At 38.3% G+C, this 27,608-nt stretch overlaps 2 protein-coding genes across 4 annotated transcripts in view; one reads left to right on the plus strand and one right to left on the minus strand.

Moving 5' to 3' along the window:
• LOC125456813 (leucine-rich repeat-containing protein 63-like) lies at positions 1-27,325 on the minus strand. 3 transcript variants are annotated; one of them, XM_048540240.2, is made up of 10 exons: positions 26,831-27,325; positions 23,601-23,709; positions 21,586-21,987; positions 18,417-18,491; positions 17,176-17,330; positions 15,198-15,296; positions 13,806-13,942; positions 9,816-9,899; positions 6,796-7,035; positions 1-2,651 (listed from the first exon to the last, which is right to left on the minus strand). In XM_048540240.2, exons 2-10 carry the CDS (start codon positions 23,689-23,691, stop codon positions 2,495-2,497), a joined length of 1,440 nt encoding a protein of 479 aa, XP_048396197.1. In that variant the 5' UTR covers positions 23,692-23,709; positions 26,831-27,325; the 3' UTR covers positions 1-2,494. The 3 variants fall into 3 exon arrangements, with proteins under 3 accessions (XP_048396197.1, XP_048396199.1, XP_048396200.1); XM_048540242.2 differs by lacking the exon at positions 26,831-27,325 and adding an exon at positions 26,531-26,693; XM_048540243.2 differs by lacking the exon at positions 26,831-27,325 and adding an exon at positions 26,267-26,322.
• Positions 27,178-27,608, plus strand: part of LOC125456812 (plastin-2-like) — a 71,867-nt gene continuing 71,436 nt past the window's right edge. Inside the window, exon 1 of the mRNA XM_059650437.1 lies at positions 27,178-27,399. The gene's annotated coding sequence lies outside the window, so the exon portion shown is untranslated. The remainder of the gene's footprint in view (positions 27,400-27,608) is intronic.

The raw sequence follows: 27,608 nt of genomic DNA on the forward strand, positions 1-27,608 counted from the left end.
AAACATAAGTTTTATTATTGATCAACTGACAAAATTTCCTTCTCCAGTTCTCCCCTTGCAAGTGAAATGTAAAGATGTTAAATCTATTAACTGATTAGTCAGGGGAAATTAATTACAGACAGGAGAAAATTGGGGCCAAACTAATGGACATCGCAGCAGTGAAGTGATGAAACATAAAAGATTATTACAAAAAACAGGGAATGTTAAAGAGAAATCTGACAACGTGACAGGAATACAAGGAACTGCAAGATATGAACTAGCTGCAATAGTAAAGGTAGCCCGAGAAAAGTCCTTCTTTGATTTACAAATTATTTTACGATTCATCTCAGTGAAATCGCTGTATTCATTCAAATTAAATAAATGAAGTGTGAAATATTAGCCCTAGATGAAACTGCAGTGTCAACTAAGATAAATGCAATAATATTTGCAATATTTCAGATCAGCACCTAATGAATTTACAGTCAACGAATTTTGCAGCTGAAATGTGCACATCAGCTGCATCAGAAAAGCATCCGAAACTTTAAATTGTTTTTGCATCTGCAACAAAGCATGATGTGTGCGGACTGTATTTTTTATATGTGTAATTTCAAGGCAAATTTCTCATATCCTGATTCAAGGTCAGCAAGTGCTATGTCTCTCTAAGGGGCCTCGAATATGGTGAAGAAGTATATAGCTCCACATATAAAGAGATGCCTAAAACCTGGCTGGGTGCTGTGAAACAAATATTTTTTGATTGATTCCTGGAAAATAAATACTGCATTTCCTGTGACAATTCCAGCTGGTTAAATAGTTAGTACAACTGCATCAATCTTTCTGGATAACAAAATCACGCTTTTTACAGACTTTCATTATAAACACAAAAGGCATTCATACTATAATCAATCCTCTGTATTTCCAAGGCAGCCTCTCTCTGAAGTAAAGACACACTTGATAAATTACTACAGGAAGAAAAAAAATTCTAAAACTTTTTGCTTTGTTCATTTGGATAAACAAACCACATGAATACTATTATAACCTCAGGCAAGACACATCTTGAATTTGTCACTAGGACAAAGTGAAGACTGTTTTAAAATTTTCAGTATAAACAGAAACACAGGTCAGTAATCTGATGTATTTTTATTTGTTTTTCTCAATGGCATCTCTGAAGTAACAAATTAAGCACTTTAATTAGATTTTTCTCAACCTTTCAAACTTTATCGCAAGAAGCTAGAGAAATTAATGCTTGATTTGTTTAGAAATAATTTGATATAATACTGCCATAACCAACGGAATTCATGTTTCTAGCAACACTGCATGATTCATTACGGCACATGTTGAGAGGTCCTGGACACACTACCATCATCAGACTGTGTCTACATAGAAATTGTAGGCAGTCATTAACTGCATTCAGTTGACAGTTTGAGAGCTCGGGAAAGAATATCAATTCCATCCTTGGGCTTTCAAATGAAGCTCAGACCTCTGAGCAAAAAACAAATAGAGGATACAAAATAATTTCACAGGTAATGTTAATCATGCAGGAAATAAGTGATTTTTAATGTTTAAATTAGAAAATTTCATTTAGCTCAAAAATATTTGAGTATGTGACAAGAAAACTGGATGAACTAAAGTTTCTGAAATTACTTAAATACCTCAGTTTCTGAGATTGTTATATTTTCTTCATTACTTCTAAATTCAGGATGCTTGTTGCTGCTTTACTATCATGAAATTTGAGCTACTCATTCAACAGACAGTCTCACTCCAGAGTATAATGCCTGAATTGTGACTAAAAGCGTACACAACTGCACCATTTTTAGTGCCTAATTGAACCAACATTCTAAGCAACCACCTATGTTATTATGAGAATTACGAACAGTTGGAAAGTCAAACCAATGGATGCACAATTCCACTCGTCAAAGCCTTGCAGACTTATCCGGTCCTCAACCACCTGTTTTCTACACCAAAATGAATTTTCAATCCTTATCACATTTTTGTGTTAAGGACCAACACTGGAGTAGTGTGGTGCTCATTACACAAATAGGTAAGAATTAGGAATTTTGTTAAGTATTTTCAAATATTAAGTATGCTATGAATAGTTTGCAAAAGCAGTAGTACAATTGTTTCGAAGATTGTCAGTTTGAAGGATGCAATGGTGAGTATGTTTGCATCTAAAATCAAGATTTGTATTTTAATATTTTAAAATGTGGATCCCCTTTTAAAAACCTCATTAAACAGCTAAGCCACATGAGTTTTCATGAGTTGACAGCAAGTCAAATTAGGTCAACACTTTAAAACAGTGTCTTGCTGAATTTAAATAATTACTCGTACTGCTGAATTAATTTGCTTACAAGTGTGCACAGTAAATACTTTATGACCACTTAAGATATGAACACTGAACAATGTTTACAGTGCTGAAATGAAATGTTTACCAGGAGTTCATAAAGGCTCCCATATCAAATTGAACATGGTCCTCATATACTTCTTTTTCCAGTAGGCCAAAGCTTAGTGAAGAATACATTCAGCCACTCTTGGATATGAACCATTTATGGCAAGATGGTGAACAGGCATGATACAAGAACGGGAGGCTTTCAGTGTGAAAGACTGTCTTACGTGGCTTGATCAGTTTAATTCCTGGGCCAAACAAAGGTCCTCTGCAGCACTCACACATAGTTGCACTGTCATATAAAATTTAAAAATAAGTGTTAGATGAAATGCACATATAAATTGACACAAAACTCTTTTTCTCTCATGTGTATGACAGCATCATGAGAAGTAACAGGATTTATTCCTCAACTTCCCCTCTTTAACTCTATAAATGTTTCAATACATTTTTTCTGTGGAAAAAAGAATGTTTTATTAATTCGAGTTGTCTGCATAATTCTGCAGCTGAGCTGTGTATTTTACAATACGTGCTATGTTAAGTTGCACCTTTCAATCAATTTTGTTGTGCTAGTTTTTATCCACATTTTTGTCAGTGAGCTACGTGATTTTGAAACGATAGAGAGCATACTGGAACTGTTTTAAACAGTAATGCATTTAATGTTTTCCAAGACCAAATGTCAATTTTTCATATTTATTAAAAATTAAACAAATACAATCTTAATCAAAGAAAACATTTCCAAAAATGCATCTTAAAGACTAACAAAGAAACTGATGAAGCATCCCATTCAATGAGAACAACACATTATTGTATGCTACGACTCTCTTTCCTTTATGAACTTGGTGTTAATAATCAAGGAAAAGGATTTCTGCACTGCTGACTGGAAATTTCCCATGTTGTACACCCAGAGTCAGCATTGAGCATCACTGTCATGACATAGGCTCCATAACTACCCGGTCAGGAGCTGATCGAACCACTCTTCTAGCACTGTTGACTCCACAGTATGGAAGACATTAAAATAGGGATGGCTTGAGGTGAAACTTCAGCCTTAGGTCATGTCTAAGGATGCACTGCTGTATTAGTCACAGGGCGCACATAAGTAATTGAGAGCAGGTTAGATAACATAAACAGAACCTTCTGTTATAGAAACAAAGATTTGGCAGATACCAGGCACAGGAATGGAATCTCTCTGGTATGATTTCCACACAGCAGGTAAATGTCTGGAGTAGATTAACGAGTTTTATACTTAAATACAATCTTGGTTGGGGTGATCTAAACCTACAGCTAAAAAGACAGGTTTGCACTCGTACAGCAACTTTCATGGCCTCTGAATGCTCCAAAGCACTTTAGGGTCAAACAGATATTTTTGATATGTGTTCACTTCTGTAATGTTGGAAAAATGGCAGCCAATTTGTACACAAGAAGGTCTCACAAACAACAAAACAAAGGGCTGCTGGAAACTGAGTCTCAGCTGACATGGCTACATATACTACAGAGAAGACAGAACATAGATTTTCCATACAATTTGGATTCCTCGTATTAAATGGATCTTCCCAAAGTTTACCAGAAATTTACAGTTCAAGAATTTGATTATTTGCTAATAAGGATGCTTTAAGTTTAAAATGCAAAATATTTCCAAACTAAAATTCACATTCAAAAGCCTAATTATTAATTCCAAAACAAGCAGACCAAGATGGATCATCCATTCGGCACTTTTGGCTAAAGATTGTTGCGAATGCCTCAGTTTTGTCTTTTGCACTGGTGTGCTGGACTCGCCATCAATGAGGATAGGGATATTGTAGCAGGACTGTTAAACTCAGATCTGCAAGGTGGTCACATGGTGGAATTCTTCTATTAGCAGATGGATGCTCCATTGTGGCAGAAGGCTGCTGGCTGCCTACAGGCAGCTTCTTGGGAGGCCATTGATGCCTGATGTGAACATTCAAATCAGGAACAGCAATGGGGTCACTTGGTCACTTTAGCTTGTCTCAGCCATTCAATAAGGTAATGGTTTGTCTAATTTTGCTCCATTTTTCTGCCTGCTACCCATAACCTTTCACTTCCTTGTTAGTCAAGAATTTATTTACCCCTACCTTAAACATACCTAATGACTCTACCTCCAATGTTCTCTAGGGAGGAGAGTTCCAAAGAGTAATAATGCTCTGAAAGAAAGAAAATCTTTGTCTTAAACAGAATAGCCCTTATTTTTAAACTGTCACCCCTAGCTCTAAACTCTTCCACAACAGAAACTTCCTTTTAGAATCCATCCTGTCAAGATGTCTCAGGATCATAAATGTTTCTATAAGGTCATTGATCATTCTTCTAAAATCTGACAGATACATGCCTAGCCTGTCCAACCTTTCTTTACAGGATAGCATAACCTCTGCCCTTCTTGCCCCATCACATATCAGTTGAGTGAACATTCTCAGAACTGCTCCTAACAATATTTATATACTTTCTTTAAAAAAGGAAGCTAAAACTGGACATAATAATCCACATATGGTCTCATCAATGCCCTGCACAATTGTTGCAAAGCATGCTAACTCTTATAGTCCATTCTCCTTACAATAAACAGAAATGTTCAATTTGCCTACCCAATCACTTGCCGAATATGAATATAAATGAACTTTATGTGACTCATGTACCAGCACATCTAGAAATTCTGGGAAAGAGTTCTACAATATCCTTCCATTTAAATAAGACACTGATCTTCTGTTCTTCCTGCCAAAGTGGATGGGTTCACATTTTCCTCAGTTATATTCCTTTGCAAAATTTTCCCCGCTCACTTAGTACATGTAAGTCCTTTTCACAACTTACTTTCTGACCTATCTTTAAGCAATCATGAAATTTAGCAAGAATATTTTCGGTCCCTTCATCCAAGTCATCAATGTAGATTGTAAAAGGTTGAAGCCCCAGCACTGATCCCTGTGGCATTCCATTTGTCACTTTTTTGTCACCCAAAAATGACCCATTTATGCCTATTCCATGATAGGTAACTTGCCTTCTTTAAATAACGCTCTCTTCTCAAGTTGGAAGGGTCATTGAGCTGCACCTTCAGCAGCAGGTTATCCTGCAGAGGACCCTGTCTCCACAATGATGGCCTGACAAAATAACTAGACCTTTTTTGTTTGCAGTTTCATAATTCTAAAGTGCTTGCCTCCACATTGAGATGTTTCACATCACCTCTCATGATGGGCTGCCTGAAGGAAAACACTGCATACACTTTTACTTGGCCTGTCCACTGGTGGTGCAGCACCGGGATCAGTGACTGACAGCATGCCACAACCACACCTGAGGTTCCTAACCCAGAACTAAGGCCACTTCAAGATCTTAACCCAGCTGAAAGGTCCAGTCCTGTGGATGGGATGATTTGACCAGAAATTCTCACCCACTCCCCTCAGCCTCATTCATCAATATACACAACATACATAATATACACAGATGTACCAGTTTTAAATAACAACATTTTGGGTCACCATCCTTTAAAGTGCAGCAGGATTTGAGCCAGGCTAATATCTAACATCTCAACTCTATTTCTCTCTAAAGATGCTGCCTGACTTGCTGAGTATTAACAGCATGTACTGTTTCCTTTCAAAATTTGAATCGTGGCAGGAGAAGCATCAGGTATAAATGGCAGCTGAAATACTTATTAATTTTCAACTGCAAATATGCATGCATGACGTTCTTGAAGAAACACTATTAGATATAGAAATTTGTCTTGAACCACATTGTAATGATTTACATAAAAGATAGGAGTTTCGTGTGTGTTTAGAAAAACACAGACACTTTTAATGTATTAACTATTGACCCCATGGTTTTGAATCACAAAAGATGGAGAGGGTGATAGAGCCAGGGAGGAAATCAAGATGTGACTGTGTGTCGGAATTCTCGTGTCATTTTGACAAAGTGCGGAATTAGTAGGAATTAGGCAGCAATTCTACTTTCTAGAATGTCTGCCTTTTGACGAAAATCTCAAGAAAAGCCATTCAAAAGAAATTTAACAGATTGAATCATCTAGATACCTCTTTTGTAAACTGTGTGAAAGCTAGATTGCCTGTTACTACTTTCTGCTGCAAATGGCTATCTGTAAATTAACCTTTTTGGGAGTTTAGCTTGCATCAGAGTGTGTCTGCGTGTAACTTCATTATCAGAAGTAATATGGATATTACATGATAGTAAACCAGTTTATCATTTGTCTATGAAATACTATCCCAGATTATTCTGTACCACAATCTAGCTCCAGTTCAAAAGTTGAGTCTGGGTTTGTCCATGGGTATTGACTTCTACACTGGACATGAGAAAATGTAACTGGAGAAGCCTGAATAATAAAAGGCACTTGTGTATCAAGCAGCCTTATGAAAGGATTAGCGCTAGAACTGTAAACTGTAATTGAAAACTGAACCCCATTACCTGAAAGTGATGTAAACTGATCTACTTACTTGTTAAGTACAGCTTGTACCTCTTTAGGAATGTTTGTGTGCTGCTGAATTAAGTGGCCCTTGGAGAAAGTAACAGCAGCTAGGTCAGTCAGTCGTTGTGGTTGGTTCCGAGCATTTTCTTCCCAGAACAAAGGATGTAAGTAATTATTCTCCAAACGCAATTGCTTTAACTTGAGTTGAAGGAGGTCATTGGGCAATGTCGTCAGCTCATTTCCTGCAATGTTTAAAAACTGAAGTTTTCTGGAATAACAAGAGTTTTACACAAAAGTCATAATTATTAAAATGTATGCTCTATTTTCATGATGAGATTATTGTTAAAGTTACTTGTTAACATTAATATATAGAAGCTATTACAGAAGTGTAAATTCACTGCTTTCAAATAAATAACAAGTTCAATTTCCTCACAAAAACATGAAAAATAAATATCACGTTGAAAATACTGTACAATGAGATTTAATTGTTTAAGTGCAGAAAATAATCTGATGTTTCTTTATGTCATTGAATTTACTACAAGAAAAAGATATAAAGGAAAATAGCTTTTACATCACCCTTAGATTCTAGAAACAGATAGCCAAGTCACTAAAATGTGCGGAGTTTACAGACAAAACTGGACCATTCAGAACAGCTGGTTTTACCGGTCTTTTTGCTCCTACACATGCTCCTCCAATCTTCATTTAATCTTAACAGCATTTCCAATTTCTCTTACACATACAATTTAAATGGATCTACGCTACCTACCTTACCCACATCATACAAGCCAATCTGACTTTGCTATGCGCCTCTTTACTGCGTCATACTGCTGTGGTTAATACTCTCTGGGTAAAGATGTTTCTTTTAAATTCTTCACTGACTTTATATTTACAGCCAATAATTCTGCATTCCCAAAAGGCTGAAACATTTTCTCTATTCTCTTTATCACATCGCTCCATAATTTTAAAGATCACTATTAGGTCACTCATTACTCTTCTCTTTTGTACATAAAATTACCACCAGTTTCAATCTTTTTTGATGGTTACTGCTTTTCGAATCTGATATAATCGTTGTACTTTTTTTGCATCTTCTGTTATATCCCAAGGTTGTGAATAAGTTGAATACAACTTTGCCACATTTCCTCTAGAAATGAACTTCTGTGCCTAAATTATCTTTTCCATAAATTTGTTAACCTGCATTATATTTTAATAATTTGTGAGCCTGCTCTCTTGGTCCCTTTGGTCCTCTTCTCTATTTACACTTGTTTTGCAGGAAATATTTGTCCACTTTTCCTCTTATCAAAATGCAATGCCACATTTATCTAAACAGAAATCGATAAAACTTTTCTCTATATTAACTACAAATTTGGGATGATCTACAACTTTTGAAATTGTACTTCTGGTTCTTGAGTCCAAATCCTTTATGTATCTGTAATTGACATGCTCAATAGTTTTAAAAATAATTCAGAATCAGGTATTGCACTGAAAGCAAACCTGCATTGATGCATCATTGAAAATACTACATTGGTAAAAGGTGCTTTGTAAATTGTATTTAGCCCAATATTGTTATATCATCTTACATCTTCTGGTAAAGTGGTGGAGGAGTAGGGCTTCTCAGGCCAGGGCTCGATTCCTCCGTCCACTTTTCTTTTCATTTCTTTTGTTTTTCCCTCTGTTCTCTTTTTCCCCCTCTTCTGTTTTACTTTACCTACCTTTTCATGAAGGCTCGGCTGCAGCAATGGCATTGAAGGCAGCAAATAGGCTCAGCGTAACGGATTTGTGGCGGCAGTGTCAGAGATGAGTTTGGGGTCTTGGCTGTCCTGGAACCAACTCGTAACTGCCGGGGGGAATTCAGGTTCCCAGCGGCATCTGTGCCTAGCACAGATTCATGCAGGTGATGGCAGAGGTGAGTTTGGGCCCAGTATGAAAGCTAGTGGCATCAGCAGCAGCTGCGTCAGCAGATGGGCGTGAAGTGGACTAATGGCAGTGGCAGAGTTGAGGCTGGCTGGTTCGGTAATCATTGGTGGTGTCTGCATTGGTGAGGGCAAATGAGGACTCCTACTGGCGAGGGCGTCAGTGGAGGTGAGATGTCGCCAAAAGGGTGATGACTTTCATTCCAGCGGTGGCAGTACAACAAAGAGACTTCATGCCTGGGCACCAGGCCCACGATGGAGCACTTAACAAAACCAACTATAAAGCTGAGTGGTCAAGAAGGCATGCATTCATTCATCGGATGGGGTATTGAGTACAAGAGTTGGCAGGTCATATTACAGTTGTATAGGACTTTGGTTCGACCACATTTGGAATACTGCGTACAATTCTGGTCGCCACATTACCAAAAGAATGTGGATGCTTTGGAGAGGGTGCTGGGGATGTGCGTGCTTTGGGAGGTTCACCAGGATGCTGTCAGGTATTGCTGCTGGCTATGAAGAGAGGTTGAGTAGATTCGGATTGTTTACATTATAAAGACAGAGGTTGAGGAGGGACCCGATTGAGGTCTACAAAATCATGAGAGGTGTAGACAGGGTGGATAGCAAGAAGCTTTTTCCCAGAGTGGGGGCTCAATTACTAGGGGTCACGATTTCAAGGTGAGAGGGGAAAAGTTTAAGGAAGATATGCGTGTAAAGTTCTTTACACAAAGGGTGGTGGGTGCCTGGAATGCGTTGCCAGCGGAGGTGGTAGAGGTGGGCACGATAGCGTCATTTAAGATGTATCTGGACAGATACATGAATGGGCAGGGAGCAGAAGGATACAGATTCTTGGAAAATAGGCAACAGGTTTAGATAGAGGATGTGGTTCAGTGCAGGCTTAGCGGGCCGAAGGGCCTGTTCCTGTGCTTATATTTTCTTTGTTCTTCCTTCTTTCTGTTCTTTGTTTATTTCTTCATTCTTTTTGCCTTTATGTTCTATATTTTGGTTTATTTTTGTGTTTTAAGATGGCACCAGAGAGTAGCCACACTACACAATACAACACTTTTCACTGTATTTTGTAACACGATACATATGACAACAAATAAATCAAATAATAAATGAGGCAAAAATCGTTACTAACCTTAAGTTCTTAATGTCATTGGAAATAACTGAAATCTTGTTATAGGCAACATTCAGGGACTGGAGATTTGATAAACGGAATAATCTGTCAAAAAAATCCACATTTTTTAAGAAGAATTTAATAGTAAGATTTCTAAAAGATTGGACTAGAATACATTGAGGCCATTATGCAGCATTATGAGCATTCTGCCTAAGCAAAGAACACCTTCCACTTGTCAGTGCCACATCAGAGCTTAAGTCAATTCCATTTCTTCAATGCTCATTAGTTGGATTGCTTAAAGTTTAAAAGATCAACTAACAATGGACCAAATTTCTTGTATTAATCTATTTCCTCATCTGCAAAAATCTGCTTCAAGCTACATTCCAACTTTCATTGTTCCTTCATTCTCTGCCATACCTTCAAATATGCTGGTGCTAAGCTTTGGAAATCCTACCCTAAATCTCCAATTCTCTACCTCTCTCTCTTCTTTAAAGAGATCCTTAAAGTATTTTCTTTTGGCCATTCTTGTAGTCACGAGCCCTAATACCTCCCTATGTGGCTTGGTGCCCACATTAATTTGATAACATTACTATCAAGCATCTTGAGACATTTGACTTAGGCACTATGCAAATGTAAACTGAAGAACATATTAGCATTGTTAGTAAGATGGATAAATTCCAAGAACAAGACGTATAACGGTAATTAAAATGTACAAACATCTTCACAAAGTATCAAAATATTAACAAGTTCAACAAATTGTATAAAAATACAAGTTATTCATTCTAGGATCTTGGTGCCTCTTGGAAGTAAGAAATAAAACATTCTTTTACCTTCAGTTGTTTACCAAAAAAAAAGTTTTCCTTTCTGCTTCATTTTTTATGTTTACAAGTGTACAGAATTCGCTACATGGAGATGAGATTGTCATCTCTGGACTGTTGATCATACGAAATCTGGCCACTTCACACTTGGCAAATGTTTTCAAATGTTACTACATCTCCCACCATTTATATTATAATGGTTGAGTTCACTGCAAAATCTCAGCCCGAGGTTTTAATGCGAGAAGTTTCAAGAATATAAGTATGAGGCTAAATGGGCAAAAGAATTCCTCCCTCACAGAGTACAAATATGAATCTCTACTTTCTTCCCATGTTTTGAAAATGAATTATCCTTAACCCAACAAAACATTTGTGAACAATGTACTTTGGAACACACCAACTGCTGTAAAAACACTAAACATCAACTATCAGGCATTTCAAAAACACTAAGCCTGATCAAAATTAATAATAATGATGGATTAAATTAAGATGAAAAAACATTTAAGGGGAATGCTTTCCTGAAATTTAAACGGCCTCAGGGAAAATAACGAAATGTATATTAATACTCTCCATGGTTTCAATTCAAGAGAAGAAAAAATATTCCCCTTCCATTTGAAAAGAAATAAATGAAACATTACAAGAAAAACATGTTAACCAGAAATGCTATTTGAATATGGTAAAATTTTGAAATGTGAAATAAAAAATCCAGAGTGATTTATCAAGTAACCTTTGAAAGAAAATGTCATTTAAGATTAAGAACAAATTAAAGTAGGTTATTGAATCAATCAGAACTGTTTTATTTCTATTTTTAAATATATTATGATAATATTTTATTAGACTGTAAAATTTCTCCAGGGCTCATGATACAGATGGGATGGAAACTAGAGGGTAATATAAAAATTAATGAGAAGAAGTGATTGAGACTAGAAGATAGAGATAGGAAAAGAACAGCAGCAAATGGGAATTGGAATAATGTGTCTTTGTATAATTCAGTAGAATGTCAATTATAGACAGCAATAGTAAATTTGGTAGTTTTCTCTTGATAATGAATATGTCCTTGATTGTTTTTAATGGAACTGAAGTTGACAGTTCCAGGCCACCATCCAGGACCAGACATGGAAGAATGAGTAAAATCTTCCCACTACTTTTGTTAGGATCACATGAGAATTAATGATGAGCGGCATAAGATTGGATATCATGTCTTGAGTACAAGAAAATGCTGGCAACCAGTTAAAATCAGACTGGTTCAAAGGATAGGAAATATTACACTGAAAGAATGAGGTTTAAATTTTTGCATTGGCTTGACAAACTGCATGGTGTGAAATAGTTAACATGGCCAGTAAAACCATCAAAGCACTGACACTCCTTGGAGAAACAGACCTTAAAACAAATAGGATAATTAAACATATTGATACCTGCTAAAGTGAGCAAAATTCAAGAAAAAAGGAGAATTTGGACTTGACAAAAGGAATAGGAGTACTAAAGACATCAAGATTGACATATGTGAAATTTAAGTCCATGTATGATATTATTTTGAACTTAGAGGGTGAATGATCTGCAATAAGACAATTAGAGCAGATCACCATATTAAAAGACTAAAGACAGATTGATCAAGAACAATAATAGGACAAGAGTGAGAAAGTAAGATTTTGACTGGCAAAAGCTAAAGATTCCAAGGAAGGTTTTCTTTTTAGATGACTCGCTCAAGTTGTAAGTCACATTTTTATCTTTAAAAATGATTGAATCTCATCTTCTATCAATGATATTATGGATTGGTGATTTGTTTCATAGTTACTATGACAGTAGTGAAATGACGAAATATGGGTTATCATACTTAGCAAAGGGCAGTAGTATGCAAAGTAGAGGCAATACAATAAGAAGCAACATCTTTTGCATCAGCTCCTCCAATCTTAATTATACAGTACATGTGAGATTACCTTGGAATCAGTTATCCTGCTTTGATACGCATATGTCAATGTGGAATGAAACTAAATAAACTGGTGAGCTAATTTACCCTCAGACAGACACTTACTGCATCACATGTCATAAGTAATTTAAGCATGGCAAGGGTGAAAATCCCATGAGGGAATCGAACTTCTATTCTTAACTAATGTAGAGAATGCAAATAGAGGTTGAAATATTAGAAAATTTAGAAATGTAACTTGAACTGCAAAATAGGTTTCTAACTAGATCTATAGTGCAGAATCTCCTCCCAGATAGGGCTAGAAGTCTCATTCTGATCCAACTAAAGCTTATTATGCCCACATATTATCACTGCAGAGCAGCCAGGTTTATTGTTGGTGCAGTGCTGACAGATTTTTTTAGCTGGGGGTGTCGGATTTGCGAATAATTCCCAATGCGCTCCTGATTAATCCACCTCACTGTATCCAAATCAGTCAAATCACAATCACAGCAATTAGCAGATCCTCAAGAGATTCAATGGTTATTAAGAGCTTGCTCGTATAGCACAATGCCTGAAATGCTGGCAAGGGCCACATACTGAACATGGAAAGTAAGATAGAAAAGGATATTTTTAATAATTTATTTAGTAATATTGTAACTAATAGCGTTAGTAATAGAGATAGAAATATTTGGAGGATGATGTAAGAATAAAATACAGTTTTCAGTATTGATGGATAACTCAATCAGCACTGTCCTTTCATACACTGTAGATGTTGTTTTCCATTTATGTTGTACTTCTTGTGAATTATCCCAACGAGTGCAAAATGAGAAGTCTTGATAAAAGTTTTCCAATAACACTCAAATTCTGCACTGCTAAACAACTACTAGCAAATAATTGGAACAGGAGACTTTTAATTAAATTTTACTTTTAAATAAAAAGTAATCTGAGGGACAGGAAACTTGTTTATAGAAACAGAAATTGCTGGAAAAGCTCAGCAGGTCTGTCAGCGTCTGTGGACAGAAATCAGGGTTAACATTTCGGGTCAAGTGACCCTTACCCGGAACCTTTTTCTGATTTACAGCATCCACAATTCTTTCGGTTTTTATTGGAAGTTGTTTGCTGCATTGCGGAGATAAAATATTCAGGATCCCACAGATTCCCAACATGACCTTACAGCTCACATCCCTTTATGATAGCAAACAAGTTTATAATTATTTTTCTTTTACAATAGCTGTGTCAAGACTTACTCTAAAAAATGCTATTATGCTGTAAAAGACATTTGAAACACCTTACCCATCAGGCAGGGTGGAAATCTGGCAGAAAGAAACATTAAAGATTCTCAGATTCGTCAGTTTTGCAATATCAGAAGAAATCTCCTCTATAGGATTATCTCGTAAATTTAGCACTTCAAGGTGGGAGAATCTATAAATCTTAAGGGAAAAGAACAGTTAATATGAAAACATATTCATTCACTTAAATTGTTTTTAAAGTACTGTTTAACAGTTGCCAATAACATATTAACATTTCTGACTAGATGATAGTTGGTCTATAAAACTTAAAAATTCAAATGTTGGGAAAAACAAGTATGAATAGCCAAACTGAAATTTGAGAAATTTAGTATAAAGGGATACAGAGAGATAAAGCAATAAAAAAAGTACTCAAGTATTCTATGACCAAATATTTTGCTTTCCATGCTAAACAATTTTTACTTCAATAACCTAATTCCCCAACATTTCTCATACACTGCCAAAAATAAATCCAGACAAAAATAATTAGAAAATAATGGTCAGTTTCATTGATGTGCAAATGGAAAAACATACTTTTGTCCTTAGATGAGAGACCAAATCTGACCAAAGAATTTGAAAAAGTGATAGATAGTCTAATTTTTTCATAAAGGTACTAACCTGTGGCTTGTTGTGATGCCAAAGGTACTGTGGCATTTATAATGTGAAACTAATTAATTTCTTATGTTCTTGTAGTGACTGGAACCAGGTGGATCTTATTAACTATGAGATCTTGATTCTGGTTATTAGCTTGGGTCAATGAAGGAGATATAAACAGATATAAACAGGGGATTCAGAGAGTCTCCTGACTTCAGCGACCAATACCGAGCTGGCTGGTCACAGCGAGTGTACATGTAAATAAAGCGTGCCTTGGCAATGGGCTACTGGCATCTGTGCAGTTATTTCACTTCTCAATCTTCTATGTAGCAGTTAACTTCAAGTAATAAAAACATCTCAAAGCATCTTCTATACAGGCAAAGTAACTTCTCAGTTAATGCACCAGCATTGTGGAAAAAAAAAGAAAGATCATTGATGGGCTAATTGACATTAGAACTGAAAACACAGACACTCACTAGAAATTACTTTACATATCAGTTTATTTGCTCAAGGGGTGTGAGGATAGAGAATATTCAATATAGCAGATGCCACCAAATCTTAATTTGGTAAAAAGTAGCCTAGTCTTAAACTAATCCATTTTTGTGTAATTAGGGGTATATCACAATATGCTCTACATTTGTTCTCCAATATTCTTGGTGACCAGATGCCAATCATTAATTTAATTATGGCAGTTGGCTACGAAAAGTGTCACCGTAGGAATGCTAAAGTTTAGGCTTTCACATGATCACATAACTCATCTGAATAAAATAATAATAATAATGCAATTTTAATAAATTGCTCTCACCGCCACAGGAATGTCCTGTAAAGTGTTGAACGACAGGTTCAGATACTTCAATATGGAAACAAGTGCAGTCAGATCAGGAAGTTGGTGAAGAAAATGACCCTACAATATAGTGATGATATAAAATAAGTCGATAATCATATTCTTCAAAACCTGAAAAATACCTTGCTTTTGTCATCTTGTTAATTCATTGAGAATTAAAACTACATTATAATTTCAAATTGTTATGTTACTATATGTTTCAAAAACATTCAAGATGCTTTGACAGATTTTGATAGTTATTAAAATTGTTTATAAAAGGCTGCACCTCCAAGGACTTCAGGGATCTAGGGAACAAAATAATGACGACATGAAGAAACACTGCATTGATACACATATTTTTCAATGTAGCTAATTATGTCCCAAGTATTAGCTGCAAATTTGTGCAACTGCAATAACAAAAAACTGGAAAGTTTCAACAGTCTGGATACGTATGAAACCCAACGAAACATTGAACCGTCAAGGGATATAAAAGAACTGAGCTTCAACTACAATGAAATTATGTAGAAAGAAATAATAGATGTTATGAACTCAACCTGTTCTAGGTCACAGAGATTTGGTCTTAATTTGTTTTTAAAGAGAATTGAGAGGTCAGATAAGGGGAAAATCTTTGTGAGCCCAAACAAAGGAAAAAGGGGATTTACTTCTAAAGGAAAATCAAAAGCAAACTAAATACAAGTTAGGAATAATGTTGTTTGTAATTTTGTCAGATTGACTGTCATTTAGTAAAGTAGAGTAAATAAAGTAAATCCCTTGGTTGTATAATCATTTTGCCCTGTCTATTTCATGCTGCTTCTGCTGTTTGGCATGCAAGCTGTCCAATAATGAAGCTTCTGAAGCTTGACAGCTCATTTTTAATAAATGCCCGGCACTGGTCCTGGTTTGCTTTCCTGCACTCTTTATTGAATCAGGGTTGGTGTCTTGGCCTGATGTTAATGGCAGAATGTGGATATACCAGACCATGAGATTACAGATTGTAGCTGATTAAATTGCTGATGATTGGGGTAGGGGATTTAGTAGCACTCAACACAATGGAGGGTATCCTCAATATAGAGATAAAACTTTGTCTTCACAAGAACTGTGCAACAAGTAGATTGGTGAGGACAAGGCCAAGTAGGTTAGTGGTCAAGGAGACTAGTAATTCAGAACTATAGACTAATATTTCAAGGGCATGAGCTTGATCCGCACCATGGCAGATGATGAAATTTAAATATGGTTCTTTTTTAAAAGGTTAGTCTAACAGTGATCATGTAACTACTGTCAAATGTTGTAAAAATGCATCTGGTTCGCTAATGTCCTTCCCCTCCTTTAGGGAAGGAATTTTGCCACCTTTATCCGGTTTGGCCTACAAGTGGCTCCAAAACCACAGTACTGTGATGGGCTCTAAACTGCCCTTTGGGCAATTAAGGATTGACAATAGATGCTGGCGTGGCCAGTGACACACATATCCCATAAATGAACTTGAAACAAAAAATTCTCTTTTGTTAGTTCCCTTACAACAGGGCACAGACTCAGTTGAGCTGCTATGCTCTTTAGGACTTGGCCAGCTCAGTCAGTTGTGATGCTATAAAGCCACTTTTGGTGACGGACACTGAAATCTTGCACCTAGAGTGCATCTTGTGCCCTTGCCACCCTTATAACATCCTCCAAGTGATGTTCAACATGGCAGAGTACTGATTAGCAGCCAAGGACAGAGGTTGCAGGTGGTCATAACTGGCAAGACATTTCCTTGCTCATGTTTAACCTGATGCCATGAGAATTCATGCAGTGTGGAGTCAATGCTGAGAACCCCCAGGGAAACTCCTTCCCAACTGGTGAGGTGGATGTGCCTTGCTGGTGGGACAGAATGTACCCAAAGTCTGGGTACATTGCATGACTATGTCAGACTGTTGGTATCTGAAAATGACCATATTTTAAGTGAGTAGATCATTCATTGACTTACCCTGAGGTTTAAAGAATCTTTCCTGATTGCTAGGGTTCTTAGAACAAGAAGAGCATATGGGTTTATGTTTCCTTCTGGTTTTTCCTCTGATTCTAGGGATTCACTGTCTGAAGATTCAACAATTTCGTTATCTCCTTCAATACTTGGTCCTGCTCCTGAAGTCAGAAAAGACATGAGGAGCAATTCTTTTTACACAGAGTGATTCGCATGTGTAATGAACTTCCAGAGGTAGTGGTGGATGCAGGTACAGTCAAAGTTTAAAAGATATTTAGATAAGTGCATGAATAAGAAATGTTTGCAGGAACATAGGCCAAGCACAGGCAGGCTGTGTCTAGTTTAGTTTGGGATTATGGTTGGACCAAAGGGTCTGTTTGCATGCTGTCTGGTTCTATGACTCTATAAGTATTAATCCTATAAACACTGAACTGTAGGGTTTAGTAAAGGCGGCAACAACAATACTTAATTGCATTAAAATCGAGTCTTTCATGTAAAATAAAATTTCACCATACGCTTCACACGAGCAACTGAAATTTGGCACGATGCCAGTTAGGAGATATTAGGGCAGATAACCAAAAGCTAAGGTTTGTCCTCAAGGAGGAAAACGGGTAGAGAGGCAGCTGGATGTAGGAAGGACATTACAAACCTGAAGGTTTAGGAAGCTGAAACATGACCACCGATAGTAAGGCAATTAAACTCAGGAATGCTCAAACAGAGAGGATTTTGAGGCTGTTACATTCAACTTTCAACCCTCCACATTAAGTTCATACCTCCAGATACGTGTTAACCATCAACGAATGATTTTATGTTTCTATCACTGGATCTTTTGTGACACAATTTACCAGAGATGGTGAAAGTGTTTCTAATAAACTGCGAATTTTTATGATTTAACTAAGTAATGGGCATTGAGAAGTCACAATTGGCAAAAGAAGACAGAAGGTCACTTTATTTACATGCCTTCTTCAAATTATTTAATTGAAACAATAAATCACGCGATAAGACATTTTAAATAGAAATGTTATCCACATGCATTTATGATGAATTGTAACATGAAATTTCTATATTTAAATATTAATTTTGTTACAGCTGATGTACTTTTGCGTTAAATGTTCTGTAATATTACACTGAACAGAGTATGCTGATTTTTCAAATACATTGCTAAGTATCAAGTCAAATGTTTGATTGGCGTGTTTTTTACATTCCATTAGGGTTTATTCTTTCATTTTTTTCTATATTTTTATTACCTGTATAGCCAGGCAGTTCTGGCCCAATACCACTTTTTAGGTCATTTTCTAAGTGCCTAGCAGCAGCAATCATTTCTGTAATGATAAAATTCACAATTATTAGTACAAGCTAATAGAAATTGTACATTCACAAATGTAGAAGTTCGCTGGCGAAATTATTTGTTCTGGCAAATTTTTATATTTCGTGGTTAGTATGAGGCGATCACTGGGAAAGCCAGTATTTATTCCCCAACTTTATTTTCACCCCAAGAAGATTGTAGTGGATCTTCTTCTAACAATAACAAAGTAATGTCCAGGAGGTCTGTACGAAACAGCTTAGGGCTGTGACAAGTCCAGGTTTTTGAAACTGTGCTCTTGGGACATGAGTGGCACATTTTTATGTTTAAAGTGCAACTTCATTCAGTCAACAAAGGTTGAAGTGGTCATATACGATCCCAGGTATTTCACACTAGTGTTGGCTTTCTAGTGACACCTCTGTAACCAGATAATGTTTGCTTCTGTTTGTACAGTACTTTGACTGGGGTAGGCATGTGCCTTGGATCAAAAGGGATGTGTTCAATTTTCACGGTGATCTTACTTGCTTGCTCCAGTAAACAAATCCTGTTCCCCTGTTAGCCCACAGACTTAAAGAGAAAATGATTCAGGTCCCAGACAGAGCAACTGAGTAAAAACTGAAAGAGCGGCAGATGTTGTAAATCAGGAACGAAAACAGAAATTGCTGGAAAAGATCAGCAGGTCTGGCAGGATCTGTGAAGAAAAAAAGTCAGAGTTAACGATTCAGGTCCAGTGACCCTTCCTCCGAACTGAAACGTTAACTCTAACTTTTTTCTTCACAGATGCTGTCAAACCTGGTGAGCTTTTCCAGCAACTTGTTTTTGTCACTGCAGTTGAGTCATGGTTAGCAACAGAAAACATAACTGACTAGCTTTGGCTTAGATGAATTTGAAAAAAAACTGGCCTAAATTTACATCGAGAGCAAGATGGCACCTCAAGAATTTTTCATAATTGAGGAACATGGGACATTGATAGCTTTCACAGTGACAACTGTGTTCCATTCATATTAAGTTACATCAGGGATTAGTTTAAAGTAACGTCTGTCAATAAAGGTTTTATTTCAGTCCACCTGCCATATTTACCTCATTGGTAAAATTCGGGAACATTCTCCAGTACTTGTATGGATATTTTCTAACCAACCTATCCAGCAATGTTATTACACACTCTGGAGAAAGCTGGAAACCTGGATCTCTTTGCGTTGAGGTAGGGATACTACCCTGCACTACAGCCTGTATAAGATGAAAGGAATTAATACAAATTAGTATTTCACTGTTGTTTAAGCACTTAGGAGATAAAATGGGCTCCATGTGTTAAACTTTTACAGACAGGAATTATGGGAAGGTGAATTAATATTAGCTTACAAAATTGCTATATTTAAACAAATCACAGTCCAACAATTCAGAGTGCCAACATGGAACTTTAATATCTCCAGGACTGTTGTTCTCTGAGGTACTGTTCTTCTAACAAAAAAGGGGAAGAATGCTTCTTTTCCAAGAATCCCATTAACAAAAATTGCATCCCACATTACAAAGCTAGGTGTGATTTTGTTAAGCATTTCAACTGCAATTTCCTGTACAAATTATTTTTACAACCTCTCTGAGACAATGTGGCAACTGAATATTATTTTGCTCCTGATTTACTGGGATTTTCTGCTATGGGCCCAAACCCAAAACTACCAGTTCTGACAGTCTATAATCATTTGTCATGACAAGGGCTTTCAAGTCCTTTGATTTGAACTGGATTCCAAACCCATTGATGGCACCTGGTCATTCGCTGAAGGGCTGCCATTAGGTGTCTATGTTAGCAGCCTGATCAGAAAGAGAATTCAAATTATGCCTGTTTTTCACATGCTGAACAGTATCATTGGGTTCTATAATGGCAGGTAAGATTTGTCAGATTCTTTACAGTATGATATCCTTTAGGGAAAGGAATCTACCATCCTCAGCTGGTCCAGTCTATACATAACTCCAGACCCATGGCAATGTGATAGATTCTTAACTGCACTCTGAAAAAGCCCAGCTTGCCACTCAGTCATTTTCAAGAAGGCAGGTTATCACCATTTTCTCAAGGGGATTGAGGGAATAGGTGAGAAATACTGGCCTGATGCATTACTGCCTCATCCCATCAGTCAATTAAAACAAAACCGTTTCACGCCCTAATTCTGCTGCATTGGTTTGAACGAAGGCAAAAGTCCTCCTGTGGTGCAGTGGTAGCATCCCTATCCAATGGACCAGAAGACCCAGGTTCAAGTCCCATCAGCTCCAGAGATGAGTAATAGCATCTCCTAACATGTTGATAATAAAATAGGTTCAAACAAGACAATCTGCTCAGTAAGGAAAAGCAAAGCTAAATATTGTGTACATTTTAAAGAAAGTATATATTTATCATGATCTGTATATTCATGTCCAATGCCAGGATCCCCCAATTTGTAAAGCAGCTCTTCCAACACAGAGACTCCAAATGCTCCTATTTGTTGCCCCTACCACAACAACTCCAAATCTGCCACTTGCGGGAGAGACACGACCATGGAGTCTGCCCACAGTTGCAGTATTTATCTATACAGCCTTCACCGATATGCTGTTAATAGTATAATGAGGTCCAATACGTGGAGTTCATCAGACCTTACCATTTGTGATGAGGGCTGTGTTGGGGAGGGGTCCTCAAAAATTAGCACCTTTCCCTGATTTAGGTGCCTCCTTTTCCTATCCAAAGATGCAAAATCTTATCTTGAGTACCTTGAGCAGCTACACATCAAGTGTGCATCTTTAAAAATATGTTTTGTGCACAATTTCACTACAGAACACATAGCTGGTTAGAATTTTCCATTTTTGTCTCATTTCTGCGTATGTGCAATTCCAGGAGGGAGCGTCATCTGGTACAGAGAAGAAAGAATCTGACAAATTCGGAACCTCCCCCATCCAATTCACTTCTCCAACACAAGGATACTTTACATATCCCACTTTCAAGTACCTTTTTTCATTGACTAATCAGAAAGTCTCCTTTTAAAATTCTTTAAAACACCATTTCCTCTGTAATTAGAAACAACTCCTTGTTTGCAAGTAAAATATTCCCAGAATTTTAGTTGTAATTTTCCCGAAATGTCGAAATACCATACCAATAGTGCGCTGTCTCTCAGGTACTCGTCTCAACACAGGTGGAATATCATCAATAGGCAATTCTACAATGTTCACTTTCTCCTGGTTCTGATTCCGTAACTCAGCAGCAAGGAGCCTCATAATTTTTTCATAGTTGTAACGGGATAAAACTATGCCTTTACTTTGCAAACGTGGAACTCTCACACTGGGTTCCTGAAGAAAACCATTCAAACTGTACCAAAGGTCATCCTCTGCAAAACTCAAATCATCCTGTCCACATACGGCAAAATCCCAGGAAAGAAATTTATTCGGAGCAGAAGAGCAGCAGGGTGTCTCCAGTTGATTGGTAGAGTCTGATTCTTTTGCATATTCCTTCTTGCGTTCACCCTTGGGAGATTCTGCATTTTTCGTAGGAATTTTATCTGTAATATACATTTAAAAAGGCTGAAAAAATTTCTTAAAATTCTAGAACAGTTATTACACTACTACAATGTTATCTTTCTGACAAATGACTAAAATACATGAGATACCTCAATTGTTGATATACACAACTTACACAACATGGCAAACACTTAGTATACTGGTAAGTTCCGTAAAAATATTTCCTGGAAAATTTTCAAAGTGATCTGAAATTAAACGTTGTACATTTGGCATGGGGATTAACTGAATTATGCTATGCAAGAGAAAGGAGAAATACTTGTATTACATCTCAGAACATTGTACTACCAGTAGCAGTAGGGAACATGAGCCTGTATTTATAAAGCAGTTTTAATATAATAAAACATCACAAGGTGCTTCACTGAAGCTTCATCAAAGCAAAACTCAACATCACAGTATAGAAGGAGACATTAGGGCAGACCATTGAAAGACTATTCAAAGTGGTAAGTGTGAAGTTTATGGTTTTGGGGACAGGGCTTTAGCACTCAGATCTTGGCAAGTAGGACAATTATACTCTAAATCCATGACTTTAGGCTCAAACGGACTCGAATCAGTAGTCCAGTGATTCAATGGCAAATACAGATCATGCTTGAGAAAGACAGATCAGCTTCAATCTGTATTGCGAGTAAGTTAACTTCATTTGGAGGGGTGCTCGATGTGCTCCATTGACTTCAGAATCCCAATGGATGCTGTGTTGAAATGGACTCCTACTTGTAGTCAGTATCTAGCGACCTTTGATGGTTTGAAAGCAGTAAAAAATCTTCTAAGTATTGTGCTAATGCAGTCTCATACTAAGTTCTCAAGTACACAATGAACCAGTATAAAGCTACAATGTGAAAGTCCACTTTTATGAAATTTAGAAACTATGTTTCCATGTTGTTAGAAGGCAGATAAAATGACCTTCCCACTGAGCAGAGTTCCGTACAGGATTTTGATGAGTTCCATACAAAGACTGCAAAATTAACCAAGACATTGAGAATTGTTTCCTTGCCCTTCTTTGAAGTATTGGCAGAATATTTTTTATAGCTACCTAAAAGGGCCATGATTTAACATTTCATCCAGAAGTCAGCAATGACGTCAGCAAATCCCCGTTAGCCATGTACTAGATCACAGCTAGAAGTCTTGTGCTAATGCTTCTGGAGTGTGCCTTGAACACACAGCATTTTGATTCAGAAGTATCAGTAATACCAATCAAGCCCCAGGTAATATTATGACACACATTTAAAATTACATCTGAGACCAAACAGATACTTTGGTAAAACAAGTATTTGAGTGCAAAATAATAAGTAAATGAGCTTAAATATTTCATTGCTACAACTAAACCTGTCTGTCATATCCAATGAAAATAGTTTACTTGAGAAAACAAGGTGTAGAGCTAAATGAACACAGCAGGCCAAGCAGCATCAGAGGAGCAGGAAGGCTGATGCTTCGGGCCTAGACCTTTCTTCTTCACTTTCTTAAGGGTCTAGGCCCGAAACATCAGCCTTCCTGTTCCTCTGATGCTGCTAGGCCTGCTGTGTTCATCCAGCTCTACACCTTGTTATCTCAGATTCTCCAGCATCTGCAGTTCCTACTATCTCTAGAATAGTTTACTTACCAGGAGGTCTACTCTTCAGTTCACAGGATTTTGCAGGTATTGCATCTTTTGGTGGCAATGGTCTGCGAAGAAGTTGTGGATATTCTGACATATTGTACTTGGTTCAAACCTGTAGGGTTGGTTGAATTGACAACAATCCATTAATTGAAACAAATGTTAAATCTTACATTAAATGGAGCATGAGTGACATGTTAAATTAATTGCATTGTTTAATACTCTGAAGTCCTATTGCACACAACCAAGTGGCCTTCACACCACCACATCATGGTGATTCTTTTTCCCCCACTTTTTTTTAAACTAATAACCACCTCACCAGTGTAGCCAATCCAACAGTTATGTGGCAAAGCCCATTTTGGGCAATGCAAACCATCCAAGGTGAAGGGGAGGGTGGTAAGGAGAGCAAGAAAGGACGAAATCAAATGAATTGAAGGGGGAAATAAAGCAGTGTATCCCCCACGGTGCTTACCGCTCTCTAAAGACAATTAATTGCTCTAAGAGACCACAAAGAAAACTTCTCAGTTGTTCCTTCAATTACCGTTTTACCTTTATCTATTGTGGCACATTTTGGTACTTAGCAGAAATGCTAATATGTAATTGGGTGCAGCCAATCACCAAACCTACATTTGATAAATGCGTTTTAAGTCCTCAGAGCATCCAATCTATCTTTTAAGCATTACTTTTCAAGTGTCATCACGGCTTACACCTTGACAAACACAGCGAGGTCTCACAAACAAAAATGAAAATAAGGAGCAGTTAGCCAGCTTGTCCTTCTTTGACGGTGGTGTTTGAGTGATAAATAGTGACTAGGACAAGACCCTACCATATTTCAGAGCACCACGGAACCTTTGACAAGTGAAACATGTCATCACAGACCAGGCAGCACTACTTTGCTACTGCACTGAAATTATTATGTGCTTAAGTCCTGGGAACTAAGCTTTAACTCCCAACTAAGGATGAGAAAACACAAATAAAAAGCATGAACAAAAACAAAGTTGCTGGAAAGTCTGGCAGAACCAGTGAAGGGAAAACAGAGTTAACATTTCGTTCCGGTGACCCATCCTCAGAAAAAAAGCACTTAAGTATTGTTTGTTGCGATAAGCTGTCACTTTTTGAGTAGAGATGTAAAGACGAAGGACAGGAGGCTATATAGTTATCTCACTTTGTCTGTGGAAGACCAGGCCAATGAAATGCAGTATCAGTATTCATTGCCATGGTAAGAAAACAACAAAGACCACAACCTAAATAAAAACCAAAAGGACTGTGGATGCTGTAAATCAGGAACAAAAACAAAGTTGATGGAAAAACTCAGTAGGTCTGGCAGCATCTGCGAAGGAGAAAACAGAGTTAATGTCGCTGTCCCTTCCTCAGAACTTATGAGGAAAGGTCACCAAACCAAAGTGTTAAATCTGTTTTCTCCTTCAAAGATCACAACCTGATCTGCTTGCAGGCTACAGCACAGAAGACCATTCAGTCCATCATGTCTGTGCAGTTCTCTGCAAAAACAATTCATTTAGTGCCCCTCTGCCACCTTTTCCTCATTGTCTTATTTATTTTTCCCCTTCAGATATTGACACCGGGCCTAACCTTTACCATATTTTGGTAAAGTCTCTTATTCCAGTTTCATAAAGTGTTGGTCTCTGTGAAACCCAGTGAGTTTTCTTGTGCAATCATGCAAAATTCGCTCATTTGGGCAGCACAGTGGCTCAGTGATTAACACTGCGCCTCACAGTGCCAGGGACCAGGGTTTGATTCTAGCTTTCGGTCACTGACTGTATCAAGTCTGCATGTTCTCCCCACGCCTGCGTGGGCATCCTCAGAGCGTTCCGGTTTCCCCTTACAATCTAAAGATGTTCAGGTTAGGTGGATTGGCTATGCTAAATTGGTCATAGTGTGTAGGATGGCAAATGAAGGTAGGTAGGGGGCGGGTCTGGGTGGGATGTTATTTGGAGCGTCAGAGTGGAGTCAATGGGGCCAAATGGTCTGCTTCCACACCGTAGGGATTCTATGATTCTAACTGCCTATCACCACCTCCCATGGTGTCCGTCATGTCCAATGGTAGTCTAAATTCCTCAACGTACTGTTAAGAACTCATCCCTGCTGGGTTATCCTGGAATACACTGGTATGCCATTTTTAAAACCTTCTAACCACCGACAAGTACAGTCAGTCCATATCGTGCATGGTTCAAGACATCTACCCTGGAATTAGGAGAAGGAGAAATTAGTGACCCTATTTGTGGGTAGGGAGCCAGAGATTCTGGTGGGTGGGAGTGTTGCAGATGGGAGAATTCCACTTTTCCAAAGTTAGGCAGAGGAGGCTATGAAACCAGAAGCTGCCAGCCCAGTCGATGGTCATGACCCAGATCAGTGTAGTCTGAGTCATCTGCCCGCATGCTCAGCAGTGTCGACAGAAGTTCAATGACCTCCGGCCAGAGATAAGTGCCACCATTTTCTCTCTTGCTACCGCACACTTAATTGCTGTTACTGCACCTACCTCCCACAAGGCTTACAATCTATGACTCTCACAATTGCATGCAACATCTTCTTCATGCATTCTCACCAGCATCACCCACCACAATCACAACTATTGTTACTGCTTTGGACTATATACTCATTCATTTGGAACACATCAATAACCATTTGTTTTAACACGAATTGGGCAGCAATACCTTCATTGATATTGACAGATGGAAAACAGTAAATTAGTAATTCGGCAGTGCCTTTGCCTCCGATGTGTAAATCCCTTTTAGGTTCCTGATCAGCTTACACCCCCTTTTACCAACTTGTACTATTTACATGTCTATTGAAGGCTTTTGAACTTATTTGTTAGCTCCCAATCTCTTCTGGTACTCTCTCTTTGCTTCTTGCATTGGTTTCTTTGGTCCCCGTCTGAACCATCTACACTGAGCCTGGTTCTCAATTACGCTACGTACTGGGTGGCAGTGTCTTCATCCCTTGAGCCGCAAGGTCCGGCTTCTGATCCCGCCTTGGAAGTGTGCGTGCGATCAGGTTGATCAGCAATATGTGACCTGGTTCAGATCCTGCGTATTCGAGTCACATAAATGTGACAGCGTCGAAGGAGCTGAACGGAAGGCTCACCATCGATCCTTCCGCGGGGCGGCCGGCGCTTCGAGGCTCAGGGTGGGTCAAGAGGGCAAACCTTGCGTTTCGCCCCAAGTTCCTTGCTTCCTTCCTTCCCCGGCACAGGGACTTGCTCTGTCTCATTCACTCACCTGCGGCATCGCCATCACCGCTCAGCACGGTCATCCAGGGTGCTGCTCCACCCGCGCGCGCCTCCCTAACAACCGCCCTTAGCAACAACGGCTTCAGCAACCGTCGCCGCCGCCTCACGACGGGCTACCGCCATCTCACGCGCTTCCTGCTGCTGCAACTGGTATTCAACACCTGCGCAGAGTGGGCACTGAGGGGAGTGGAATTGGGAGGTTTAATTTTTGTTGTCTTCCCCCCCCCCCAGCTACAAAACCCCTTTTGAGGCAACATCAACATTTGAACACTTTTTTTAAAAAAAAGGATGAGGGAAACTTTATCTTTTTTTCAAACAAGTACAGATTATATGAGAAAACGGGAGTGAGGGTGGACGGCCCCTCAAGACTTCTGCCGACGCCCCGGCCGCGGTGAAACGTCCAGTGAAGTGACCGAATGAGGCAATCACTTGTCGCAATGGACCGGCGATGTTTTGCATACAAAAGGGCCGGCGTCAGGGACGAGGACATGACATGACAGGGGAGGGAGCTGGCGTTTAGCACTAGTTCCGGCAGTAGATGGGGAAGGACGCTCGCAGGTACTTCGAAAGCGCCGAGAGCGGTTCATTACTTCCCTGTTCCCCCCGCGTTAAATGGCACCGGGGTAGGGTAGGGTAGGGTAGAGGAGAGGACTGTTCACTTTGAGCTCAGCAAATTGGTGACCGTGATATATAACATTGCATCCATCCGCATTGACTAGAATCATGAATAATCGTATTTACAGCGCGGCTCAGTGCAAAATAGGCAA

The sequence above is a fragment of the Stegostoma tigrinum genome, chromosome 12, assembly GCF_030684315.1.
Source record: "Stegostoma tigrinum isolate sSteTig4 chromosome 12, sSteTig4.hap1, whole genome shotgun sequence".
Lineage (NCBI taxonomy): Eukaryota > Metazoa > Chordata > Chondrichthyes > Orectolobiformes > Stegostomatidae > Stegostoma > Stegostoma tigrinum.